Genomic DNA, 12,664 nt, shown 5'->3' on the forward strand with positions numbered 1-12,664 from the left:
CCGGTTTCTGACAAGTGGATCCACCGTGTTGTGAAATGCACGTGTGCTGCGGCCTGGCCCCTCTGGCCCCTCTGGCCCCCGCCTCTAGCGCGGGTCCGCAAGCCCCATCCTGTGTTAGTGCAGAGGCAGCGTCTGGGGCCTGAGCACCCGCAGCCGCCCGGCACCCGGGGCGCGGAGCGGACGCCGCCGCCGAGGGGCGCCCGAGGCACCCGGAGCCCCCCCCCCGCCGCCCTCGGCCAAGGGCCCCGGCGCGCGACCCACGCCCTAAGCAGGCGGTTGCGCCCCGGCCGACGCCCTCCAGCCCAGGCTCCAGCGCAGGGCGGGAGGGGGGCGCTGGCGGGCGGGAGGGGCGGAGAGGGACGCGCAGGGGGCTGAGCGCGCGCGTACGGAGGTGAGGTCAGGGCGACCCGGCGGCCGGGGTGGGCGTGTGCAGGCCTGGCGGGCGTGCCGAGAGCGTGCGACGGTGTCCGCGCTCGCGTGCGCGCCGCGGGGGCGGGAAGGCCCCGCCCCGGGGCGGGAGGGGGCCGCCGGATTAAAGGCCACCGGCGGGCGGGGACCGGGCCAGCCGCCCTCGCTCCGAGTGCGCTGGGCGCCGCCTGACGCGGGTCCCCAGGGTCCGACGGCTCCGGCGCAGCGCGTCCCGCCTGGCGCAGCAGGACCCACGCGGCATGAGCGTCCGCACGGGGTGCTGAGCGGCGGCGGCGATGTCGGGGCGCGGGGCTCCGGGCTGCAGCCGGGGACTGCAGCTGGCGCTGCTGCTGGTGCTCGGCGTGCTGCCGAGGGCGCGGGCCTTCGAGGAGCAGCCTGGCAGCGCGCACGGGGAGAGCCAGGGCTTCCAGGTGGTCACCTTCAAATGGCACCATGTCCAGGAACCGTACATCATCGCCCTGTGGATCCTCGTGGCCAGCTTGGCCAAGATCGGTAAGAAGCCTCGGCTCGTTGGGGCTCCAGGTCCCAGCCCGCGGCGACGTGCCCCGGCCGGCTCTGGGGCCTGCGCGCCCCCGCCCGCGCCCCCGCCTGCGCCCCGGGGCGCAGAGCCCTGCGTCCGCGTCGGCGTCCGCCCTGCCCGGGGTCTGCGCCGCTGCGCGCTCTAACCCGTCCCGCGGGAGCTGCCCGCGCTCGGAGCGCCCCTGTGCGCCCCAAGGGCCAGGCCTTCGGGTCGGGCGGGGCGAGGCGCGGGCTGCGAGCCTGGCCGGGCCCGGAGCAGCCGTGCGGGCCGCCGGGTTCCCGATCCCGGCCAGGAGCGCGCCAGGCTCCCGGGTTTCGCGTCCCCGCCGTCCTCTGCCGCCTCCAGGCCTGCAGACCTCGGGGCCGCCGCTGCTCTGCGCGCCCCGGGCCCCTTTCCTGTCCGGGGGCTGGTGGGGGCTGGTGGGGGCTGCCCGGTGCGGACAGACACAGCAGGCGGTGGCCCGCAAGCGCCGCGGTGATATTTGGCCCCCAGTGCAGAAAGACAGCGGTGCCACTCGAGATTAAACCCAGTAAAATCCTATTTATAGGAGCAATTTTTCCATTGACGATGTTTCTCTTTTAAAAGTCCTGGTCTGTCTGATTTCTCTTAACTTGCTTCAGTGAGCCAGCAAAGTGGGGACTGCAGGTAACTCCCGGGCAAGGTGATGGGAAGGTCAGCTTTCTAACAGCTTCTGAGGTCCAAGGTTTCAACGTGTTGGTCCACCAGGAGGGGCTTCCTGGAGGTGGTGCACTGAGGATGGCCTGCACCACTGACTAGGTGGAGGCTGGGGGACCGCAAGGGAGGGGGCCTGAGGATACCCCCAGGGAAGGGGAGGGACTCGGCAAGGCGGAGGGGCCCTCCTGGGGCCTTGGGCTCTGCTGTTTTCAGCAGGATAGCAGGGTCATGCTCCGGGCAGCCTACTAGAGAACTGTGAGCCCGAGTTTTGGGGTGCCTGGGACGCTGGCAGTGCCTGGTGAGCCGTGCTCCCTTCAACACCACCTGCTCTGTGTCCTGCTTATGCTGACCGCCTCCCTGGAGGGCCCTCTGGGTTCTGCTTTCTGGGTCTCGAAGGCCCCCTGCATCTCTCTGCAGGTCTCCTTGCTCACCTGGCCCCGAATGCCGGGTGTCATGCTCACTCTATCCCACACTGGGCTTTCCAGGGTTTTGCGAGACTAGGAGTAAGACTCCAGCACCCACACGAGGTCTCTTCCGAACACCTCCGCCGAGGGCGGGAGGGGGGGCTGACACTGGCACTTTGTACCGGTCATCTTCTAGATGGGGCCAGCTCCAACCTGGGCTTTCCCAACACTCACATTGCCCACCTCCCCCAGGAACAGCCAGCTGTCCTCTGCCGCCCGCTGTCTGCTGTGCAGGCACCATAGGGATGCTATGTGCAGGGTGAGGGGGCCGTGACACTCTGGGGTTCCAACCCTGGGATGCGGAGCACCCTGGTGTAAAGCAGATATGTGCTTTCTTGGCAAGCTGGGCTTCTCCTAGTACAGCCCCGGCGTCCAGACCTGGAGCCTGGCCTCGCATTCCAACGGTGGCTGCTGGGCTCCCTGTGGCCGGGAGGTCCCGAGGGGACAGACTGTGGGAAGGCTGATCCGAGGATTTGCCTGGCCCCAGTGCTGCTCTCCTAGGAAGAGCCATAGCCCTGCAAGTCTCCAGCACAGGTGGACTTTGTCTCAGGGCACCTTCTCCAAGGTGGGTGGCCACCCGCTGCAGCCGGCTCTGTTTCATGGTCAGGGCAAGCCCAGAATTCATTTTCCTACCCATGTTAATTTAAAAAGCGTCGTCTGAGCACCACATCCTCACTCCATTGCTGTCATCTGGGATTGCTGACTCCCCTTGAAGGTCAAGGCTTGGGGGAGACCTTGGCGGTCCTCAAGACCCCATGAAAAGGACCCTGAGGGAAGACCCATGGGGCTGACCAGCTACAGCTTCAGTGCCCTCCTGCTCTGGGCCACACCCTGCCCTGGCCCTGCCTGGGTCCCCAAGGTCCTCCTGCTGGCTCACTATGGGCCTTGGGTGACTCCCACCTCTGCCCTTTCGTTTGCGGCCCCCACCTCCTTCACTCTGGCCTTTTTCCCATTGCTCATCAGCTGTCCCTCCTCCGCCCACCTCGGCACCCCACCCCCTGCCATCTCTCAGCCTCCTAGAGCTCAAAGACCAAACCAAACCTTCGCAAATAAGCCAGACCCACCTGCTCATGTTCAGCCCCACAGACCAAGCGTTAGAAGGAAGTACTCACCTCATCTCAGTGGTCTGCCCGCCCTCTGCGCTCTGGACCAGACTCGGGGAGCTGGAGCTCCCCTCACCCATCATTCCAGGTCCTGGAGCTCCCCTCACCCATCATTCCGGGCCCTGGAGAGCCAGATCTAGCCTGGTCAGGGGTTCCCCCCAGGGGCTCCCCAATGCCTGGCCCCCTCCCTGCCTGGAGGTAGGACAGCCTCTGCCCTGTGGCTTCTCCCCCCTTCCTGCCCTGGCTCCCAGACCCCTCCCTGTGCACCCCTTCTCCCAAACCCCACAGAGCACTCACAGCCACCTTTGCCTGCTTCTGGTCAAGCCTGGAGGCCTCGTGGTGGTGTGTCCAGTTTTTGCACAAATGAGGGGAGGGCTTGGGTCCTGGTGTGCTTCCTCCTTGACCCCGCAGTCCAGGGTTCGTGCTCGTGAAGCTCTTTGACCCCTCTCATCGTGTAAGATGGTCAGGTATTTCAGTCTCAAGGCACAGGAACAGAGGGTTTCCGTCTATTTCCAAGCACTGGCCAGGTTCTTCCCAGTGGTTTCAAGTGTTGGCTTTAGCTCACATGCCCCTCAGGCTGCAGAGCTCAGATTCCTTCCAGCCATGTGTCACCTTGCTGGGCAACGAGATGCCGAGACACTGGGGACCCTGGGACAAAGCAATCATACCCACAAATGTTTTAAGCCAGCTTCTCACCTCATGTGGCTTGGGACAGAGAAAGGCCAGGGGGCAGGGTCACAGCCACCAGTGACTGGGCCCAGGAGTCCTGAGTTCACGCCTGGAAGCTCTGCTGGAAGCAGCGCCTTTGCACTGGTGAGAAGTGTGGCTGGTGAGCCCAGGGACCCCCAGCCCCTAAAGCCCTGCGTCTGCAGCTCAGTGAAGGACTCATTGGAAGCATTTGGCCTCCAGGGGCCCCTGCCTGTTGCTCTACCCTTCAGGGATTCAGAAGGAGAAGCAGGAACCCCTACACAGGTGGTGCCTGCTGGGCCGGGGGGTGAGGGTCCCTGCAGTGGGCTGGGCTCTGTCCCTGGGTGGGGTACTTCCTTGCTCTGGACCCCTGGTGGCCCCCAAGTCTACAGCTGCCCCCACCAGGCTCCCTTTGGGCCTCGGACCAAGCGGGGCTTTCTCTCCTCAAACCTTCCTCGGGGAGTGAAGGCTGGGCTGGCAGCACTGGCCGTGTGGAGGTCGTGAGGCCACAGGGCACGGGGTGGAGGGCCCACCTGGGGGTGGGGATCCAAGCAGCTCCTGGGGACGGAACTCTGGAGTTGGCAGGGTTACCAGGAAAGGTGCTTCTGCAGGAAGAGGGAGGTTCGAATGTTGGAGGCCAGAGGTGAGACCAGAGGGAGGCCACCGGAGGCCAAAGCAGCACAACCACAGACCCTGTAGGACTTTGCTCCCTAGCCAGGGTGGCACGAAGGGGAGGGACATGAGCAGACCTGGGCTCTCAGACTCCTGCCTTGATTGTAGGGCGGAGAATGGGCAGGAGGGGCAGCAGGGGGACCCTGGATGGGGTACTTCTGGGTTGACAGGGTCCATTTATTCCTAGGCATCTTGGTTGGGGGGCGAGGGTTCAGGGGACAGACATGGCTCAGGTGTTCAGCTGATGTCCCAGTGGGTCCAGGGTGAGAGGTGGACAGTGAGGGGAGGGTCTGGGTCCTGGTGTGCCCCTGGCCAGAATGGGCTGCAATGGCAGAGGCCCAGGGGAGGGGCAGTGTCAGGGTGGGTGGGCTGGTCAGACACCCAGTTTGGGGACAGGCCCTGGACGTGGAGCTCATGGGGACGTGGAGCCTCAGGCCAGAGGCTCAGGGGTGCTGGTGAGAAGGTGTCTCCTGCTCCCCATGTCCTCTGACCCTCAGGCCCTTCCCCTGGTGCCCTGGGGCTTTACAAGCCCTCCCCTTTGGCTCGACACCTCCCTCTTCACCCCTCTCTCGGGGGAAGAGAGCCCAGGGGGCTGGAGTCACCTGCAGGAGCAACAGGGCAGGAATATAGCCTTGGGAACCTGCACGGTGCATCTGTGTGGAGGTCCTTTCCTGTCAAGCCTTTCCGTGCTGGCGCATGGTCCAGCCTCTCCAGCCTCAGGGCTGCGGGGGGCCTGGGACATCTGTGGGCACTGCAGCACCCCCTCCACAGTGCTACCCAGGGCACCTGGGAGCTGTGCTCTCAGGTACAGCTGTGGGGGCCGGTGTCTGCCCCAGGTGTTGCCAGGGCGTGGGGGAAGCCATGTGAGGCACTTACCTCCTGGTGTGAAGAACAGAGGCCTTTGGTTTTTCCATCATGTGCTCTGGTCTTAGGACAAGGAGCCTCTGGTGCTGAGCCTCACCCCTTTCCTGCTCCTTGCATGGGTCCCTGGGCACTGCCCATCCTGCCCCCTGCCTGCCTCCACCGAATGTTCCTTACTCCCTTCAAAGGATGCCTGAGGGTATCTGGACAGGATGACCTCACAGGACAGTGTGAGCAGCAGGAGTCCCCAGTGGGTCCCACCCATCCTCCCTGGGGTAGATGAGTCAGTGGGCCCTAGTGGACCCCAGCCCTGGCAGGACAGAGGCAGTCACTGGGCCAGGAGTCAAGACCCATCATCCGAGGAACCAAGGGTCCTCCCAAGAGCCTCTACCATGTGGAAGGTGTAAAGTCTCACTTTTCGGACAGGTTCATAGGGGAATTAGCCTCAGGCTGTAAAACAATCCATGGGCATTTGGAGCTAAGGTATCACCCTGAAATATCCAGAGGGAAGTGGGGCAAAGGTTGGGAAGCGCTGATAGCCTCCTGTCCTGCCCGGGAGGCTCTGCCTCAGCCAACTTCCTGCAAGTGGACAGGTTGTCCTGTGGGCCTCAAGGCCCCACGCCGCCCTGCGGGTCGCAACCCAGGTCAGCTCGGGGACAGCACCGTGCTGTGCGGGTGCCTGTGACCTGTGTCTGCCTTCCCGGCCTGGCCCAGCTCAGCCCCCACCTGACCTCCAGACAGATGTGTCAGGACACACACACCTGCCCCTCAAGGAGGGGCTCTAGGTTCTTCTCTGTCCCCCTGGGTTGGAGGAAACACTTCCTGCCACACCTGCCAGGCCCAGAGCTGGGGTCTGAAGCTTGGGTGGGCTTGAAGTTAGGGCTCCCAGCATGCATGTTCCCCCGGTGACCGGTGTGTGGTGTCCAGAGCCCTCCTAGTGGTGAGTTTTACCTGGAGGGGTGGCACTGGCCGTAAGAGGGACGGGGCTGCAAGGTCCCTCCGCTGCTGTCTGCCGCCTGCCCTGCCCCAGCGTGGGCTCTCGGCCTCCCTTGGAGAAGGGCCTTGGCTCTACGTGGCTGTGTGCAGGGCCCCAGCACCAGGTCCAGCTGCTGGCTGCTCTCAGGCACTGGGTGTGCGTCTCCAGGTCTCAGGAGCTTGCTTTGGGCAGCATGGCATAGCCCGGGGGGCAGTTTCCTGCTTGGGTCCCGGGGCACAGCTAGGGTGTCTGTTCTCTGCACGGAGCAGACCTTTGAGGCAGCCTGGGTGCTCTACTGGGCGGATCTCTGCCCCCACCCTGTGCCTGCACCTTGTCCTGTCCTTCCTGACCTGACTTATCTCTCATCCCCGTTCCTATCTCTCCTTCATACCTTTGTCTTCTGTCTCCTGTCTCTGTTCAGGCAGGGAGAAGGGGTGCTGAGTGGGCCCAGGGCTCAGTGGCTCCTGCTCACCCCAGACCTGCCCGCAGGGCCTGCAAGGCTGGGGGATGCTGAGCTCCTGGGCCCTCTGGGCTGTGTGTGTGGGGCAATAGAGGCCCTGAGCAGTGGGTGCAGGGGAGTGGGGGGTAGGGACCCATGGATGCAGGGTGACTCCCACGCTGGCTATGGCCCTGCCTTGTGTGGCCTCCCCAGATTCCTGGGGAGCCCAGACTCCACCCCACCCTGTGAGCCCACCCCTGCTCCTGGGATCCTGGTTCTCTGGTTCCACTAGGTGAGCCCTGGGAGCTGAGGGGCCACTGTGTGCAGGTCGTGCTTGCCATCCATGCCAGCACCCTGCTGCTGGCACCGCTCTCGCACACCTGTGTGGATGGTGGGGGAGTATGAGTGCACTGCTCAAGGCCAGCTTCCCATCCGCAGCTTCACCCCAGCCGTCCAGGTCGGCCTGGGGAGACGTTCCATCCCTGAATTATTTCCCAATAATTCACACAGCCTCCTGGGAGCCCCGCACCCCACTGCTCACCGGGGTGGCTGTGTCCCCAGGACCAGCTGTGCTCACCCTCGCCAGCAGAAATCCCCCGACAGCCGAAATCCTGGTCATGCCTTCCGGAGCAGGGCACCACAGATCCACCCAGTCAGGCCACGCACACTTGCCTTTGTCTGCCTGCCTCTGTGGAGCCCGGGCAATCAGTACCCTGAGCACAGCCCCGGCATTCAGGGGCATGACTGGCCCGATTTCCTTCCTCAGTGCAGCCGCGAAACATTTGATGTTGAGCAGCTGCAACTCTGGCTGCTGGAGGAGTGCTCCCCACTTGAGGGCTCATGCACAAGCACCACGCAGCCCAGACCCCAACAGTGCCAGATCCTGGGGGACAGACAGATGAGACCACGCCACAGGACCAATGGCATTGTGTGCTCCACAGAACAGCAAATGGGGCAGGCAGAGGGGAAGGGGCCATTTTCAGGAGTGGATCAGCCTGTGCAAAGGCACCAAGGTGTGTGTGTATGTGTGTGTGTGTCTGAGGAGCAGCGGTGGGGGAAGTCAGCCAGGGGAGGGGTAGAAGGGAGGTCAGAGGGGCCAGGAAGGCAACCAGTCATGAGGGTCACAAGGAGGCTTCTGGGAGGAGGTGTGCATGGCTCCAGCGAGACGGACAAGCCCACATCAGAGGATGAGGGTGGCTCAGACCTGCCACCCTGGGAGCTGAGCCTTCCCCAGGAGCATCGTAATGCTGGCATCATCCTGCTCCTTTCATAGGCTGCTTCCCTGAGGTGTTTAGTCCATATGCGCTCCAGGGTCTAATCAGAGATTAAGGTCACCTGGAAAGTCAAAGCCTTCCCCTCTGAATGTCCGGGAAATGAGATCTCTGAGCCCTGAAGGGCGTCGCCAGGGCACCCAAGGGCACAGGATCCAGCAGGTGAGAGGCCAAGAGGCTGAGTGCACGGGGCCACCCCCACCTGGAGCCCCCATGCTGCCAGGCCTGTCCCGCCTGACACGCATGGCCCGCCAGGAGACCGTGACGATGGGTGGCATCCAGGCCACTCTCTGGGTCCTGCGAGATGCCCTCCTAGGTCAGGGGTCTGGCCTGGGGCTTGGCTTCACGCTGCCTTTCCTTGGAGCTGGCTGTGTCTTGAGTCCACATCTACAACCCAAGGGTTCATTCATCGGTGCTAGAAGGAATCGAGAGCCCCATGGTTTGCTGGACACAGGGGGTCAGAGTCCAGGTGGAGGAGTCAGACTGTAGCGGAGTGTAGGCTTCCCATGTGGGGCACGGTTGAGGTGAGCCCGTGGGAGGGAGGCCAGCCAGCGTGAGAGGGGCTGGGGCAGGGGGCCAGGGGGAGGCACGGGGCGGGGGCCCAGCGGGTGGCGAGGGCTGACCATGCGGGCTGGGGCCTGCAGGCAGGTGTGGACTCCCGGCGGAGGGGGCGGAGGGGCACGGGGTGGTGAGCTGAGTCCCGTCCCGGCTCCCCTCATCCAGTGGCCGGCTCTGCTTCAGACACAGATGTGGCCCTGAAGGCAGCCATCAGCCCGGGGAGGCATCCTGGAAGCCCTGGCGGGGGGGGGGGGGGGGGGGGGAGGGCACCAGCCTGGGGGGGTGCGCAGAGCTGTGGGGGAGGGCCGGGCCTTGCTTCTCCCCTTCCTGAGTGAATCAGGCAGGAAGCCTCGGTGAATTCACCACCTGCCGAGCTATCATGCTAAAGTCCAACGTTGTGAGCTCCCAGCTGGGGAAGGGTTTCTTGTAAAAGCAGAATGGGACCGGAAATGCCTGTTTCTGGCAGCTTTTCTGGCAGCTTGTGGAAAACCACTGGCTTCGGCTCCTTGGAGTTAGAAGCCCTGGGTGCTGGGGTGCAATTCTTGCTCAGCCAGCCAGTGGGGCGCCGCCCGAGCAGGACAACACCTCAGGAGGAGGACCGCAGGGGGCACGGGGTGGGGGGCAGGTGCCCAGGGGATACTTGGTGAATGTTCGAGTTCCTGTCATCCGTCCACATGCACAGGTCCAAGGGACTGTCCCCATGCTGGCTGTCCAGTCCTGCACACAGACTCACAAGTGGGGGCTCCCGGTCTGACCCCCACAGGAGCAGCTGGGCTCCCAGGTGGAGGGGCTGAGGCCACACCTTGGCCATCCCATTGGAGGCAGCCTCCCGGGAGCTGTGTTTCAGGGTCACAGAGGCCTCTCCAACTGGAGAAGCCAGCAGGCCCCCTAGACTGCCCCCCGCCAGGCGGGACCCCCTCCCCAGGCAGACCTGGGGATAGGTGTGTCCACCCCCAGGGTCAGGGCAGCCACGGCCCCTCCACTGCTTCATGGAGGCTGAGTCTGGGCCACTGCCCCAGACCCTGGGACAGTGGCTGCCCTCCCTGCGGCCTGAGGCAGCTGCACCTGCATCCTGCTCCTTCAGCTCAGGATCCAGACGGGGACCAGCTGCCCGTGTACCTGGGGGGGCGGGAGGGGGTCAGCATCTGCTCTGACTCTCGTGGGCCCCCGAGGAGCCTGGTGAGACCCACGGTGCTGGGTCCAGCTCGACCCCAGGGGTGGCTCCAGACAATTGAATCAGAGCTCCTGGGGGTGAGGCTGGGGCCCGGGGCCCAGCCCAAGGGTGCCCAGGGTGGGAAGCAGAGGGAAGCAGCCACTGCCCAGCCGGGCTCCTGGGACCTGGCTATGTCACACATCCACGTGCAAGTCCATGGGACTCTAGGACTGTCCAGGGCCACCCACATGGGGCCCCTGCCGGGTGTGTTGCTGCACCTGAGGGACATGTGTGGCTAGCTGCCCTCCTCTGTGCTGCTCTGACCTCCTCAGCAGGGACATGGCTGCAGGTATGCAAAGGCCCAAAAGGTGCCTGGTGGGCAACCCGTGGACACAGTGGTGACCCTGCGCGGTGCCCAGACATGACAGCAAGTCAACTAACAATATTGTGTGAAAACAAAAATGCCAGGAGAGTCGTGAAAGAGCTGAGGCATGTGTCCCCAGACAAGGGTGAGAAGCCGGCCTCCCTGCCTGGTTCTGTGGGGACCCGGGTCCTTCCACGTCGGGGGTTGGGTGGGGGAGTGGGACTCGGCGGCCCTGCACCACACAGCCGGCTCCCTGTGGCCTCCTGGGCCTCAGCTATCCTGGGAGTGGGAATGGTTCCACAGCCTCACCCTGCAGGGTGCCGCCTGTCACTGCAGGGGCCTCAGCTAGATTGGGCCAGGTCTGGGGGACCACCCTGTGACGGGCGTGCCTCAAGCCTTGGCCACCAGGTTACCTTTTCTTCCTGGAAACAGTGTTCCTCCCTCCCCCTGGGCTGCTGTTGCTGGCGATGTCCAGTTCAGGGCTACTGGGGTTGGGCAGGGGCGGGGGTTCAGCCGACTACCATTTAAAAACTATAATTAGCGAACGGAGCAGGGGTCGGGGCGCAGGTGTGGGACAGGGCCTCCGGACATGGTCACCCTCTGCTGGCAGGTGGCAGGTGTAAGTCTGGCCCCTCCCCCTGAACCTTTCTGGGGGTAAACTGGAAGAGGAAGGCAGTTTTAAGTTTCTGGGAAGGGCCCCGGTGTGGAGAATTCAGCCTCCCTTGTCAAACCCTTTACTCATTAACTCAATAATGCCGAGAACATTTCGATGGCTGGGGTGCCCTCAGCCCCCGGCTGGCATGAGCCTTCCCTGCACTCTGCATTTTGGGCCCTGGAAGCCTGAGAGGAGTGTGTCCTGGCCGCACACTCGCCCTGGATCACACTCCCCGCGGGAGGCACCGGCCAATGCAGGATGGGCATAGGTGGGCGCCGAGGACGAGGATGGGCTCCCCAGGCCATGCCAGTGCGCGGTGGGGAAAGCTGACCCCCAAGCAGTGCCCTGGGACGGTCTTCCCACCCCCTCCCCACAGTGGCTCCCTCCGGTGGCAACAGGGCACAAGGGCATCTGTCTCGGCACATCCCCGTCCTGCAGGCCCCACCTGGGCCCCTCCAGCTGGCTCTGTTTACAGTCCTGGTTTTCTCGTGATCTGAAGCTGAGTCTAAGTGTGCAGTGTGAACTGAGTGTGAACCTCTCGCTGCAGAGTGTGAACCTATCGCTGAAGAGCCGAGTGACTTCCCAAGCCGGTGCTGGCATGGCCCTGTGACCCTGAACGGCACCTCCGGCCTGTGGCCGACACAGAGCCAGAGTCTCCGAGGAGACTGGACAGGACACAGTCGTGTCCGTTCCCCGGAGAAGAGCAGGAGGGAGGCCGCTGCCCTGCAAGGCCTGTTCTGGGGGCGGCTGCCTACAGAGGGAGAGGGCCAGAGAGCCGAGCCAGGCCCTGTGCTTACCTGTGGACGTCACTATGATGCATCCTGCCAGTCTGTGCCTTCGTCAGAGGGAGCAGGGGGCCTTGCTCTTCAGGCAGCCTGACCCGGAGCTGACGGCCCTGCCCATCAGAGCCCCTGAGATCGGCCAACCAGGGCCCATGGGGCATGTGTGTGGGTGCTGTGGAGGCATGTATGTGCCCAGCCGAGGGCATGCGGGTCACAGCATTGAGGGAGACCTTAGAATCGTTGCCTCCCATGCGGCTCGTGTTCTGGGACGGGCACCTGTCAGGCAATGTCTGGGGAGCCTCTGTCCCAGCAGGGAGGGGACGGGGCAGGGTGGCTGATGTGTGATACCCGCATCCCGGCAGAGGCGTGTGGCCACGGGTTGACAGGCAGACCGTGTCCCTCAGGAAGGCCCATCCTGACCCATCACGAAGGAGCACCCAGCTGTCCCCCTGGGCGGGCGGGCAGGCATCTCACCCGGGCTCGGACCTGGAGCCACAGGTGGGCCTGGAGCTCAGGATGGCAGGCGCCTCCCCCGCCTGTGCTCACAGTCCTACCCACATGTGCTTGCTCGCACAGCTTGCAGTCACACGTGCTTACACCCGCACATGATCACCCAACAAATGTCCCTGAAACCTTGCAGGGTGAGTACAGACCGCTGACAGGTCGGCATGAGGCCACAGGCTGTTCACGCCGGGTTCTCCCTACGGACAAATGGCCGTGCTTCCTGGCCTGCCCACCTCCCACCCCTCAGCCTTGATGTGCTGTCCCTTCTGTCCCTGGCCTCACCACCTGTCACCTTTGAGGCCACGTCACCCCCGAGGCGCACCCAGCACAGCTTCGGCAATGCCGATCTTCAAAGATTAGGAGACGCTGTGTGTTTAGGAAAGGTGTAAACGTACAAAATAAGTGAGCAGATAGCACTGCGTACCCACCTGCGGCCCCCACCTTGTTACCGTCTGGCGTTGCTGTGATACACGGGCCGCAATCGATGAGCCAATGCCAGTATTTTACTCCGTCCGTAGCTGACATCTGGGTGCACCGTGGGCGTTCACACA

At 64.0% G+C, this 12,664-nt stretch overlaps 1 protein-coding gene across 2 annotated transcripts in view; it reads left to right on the forward strand.

Annotated features, from left to right (window-relative positions):
- Positions 1 to 633: 633 nt before the first annotated feature.
- The window catches only part of SLC9A3 (solute carrier family 9 member A3), a 40,795-nt gene continuing 28,764 nt past the window's right edge, over positions 634 to 12,664 (forward strand). Inside the window, exon 1 of one of the 2 annotated variants that reach the window (XM_072807428.1) lies at positions 634 to 921. In XM_072807428.1, coding sequence (XP_072663529.1) covers positions 705 to 921 — 217 coding nt within the window. In that variant the 5' untranslated portion in view covers positions 634 to 704. The remainder of the gene's footprint in view (positions 922 to 12,664) is intronic. The other variant, XM_072807427.1, reaches the window with a different exon arrangement.

The sequence above is a fragment of the Canis lupus genome, chromosome 31, assembly GCF_048164855.1.
Source record: "Canis lupus baileyi chromosome 31, mCanLup2.hap1, whole genome shotgun sequence".
In the NCBI taxonomy this organism is placed as follows: domain Eukaryota; kingdom Metazoa; phylum Chordata; class Mammalia; order Carnivora; family Canidae; genus Canis; species Canis lupus.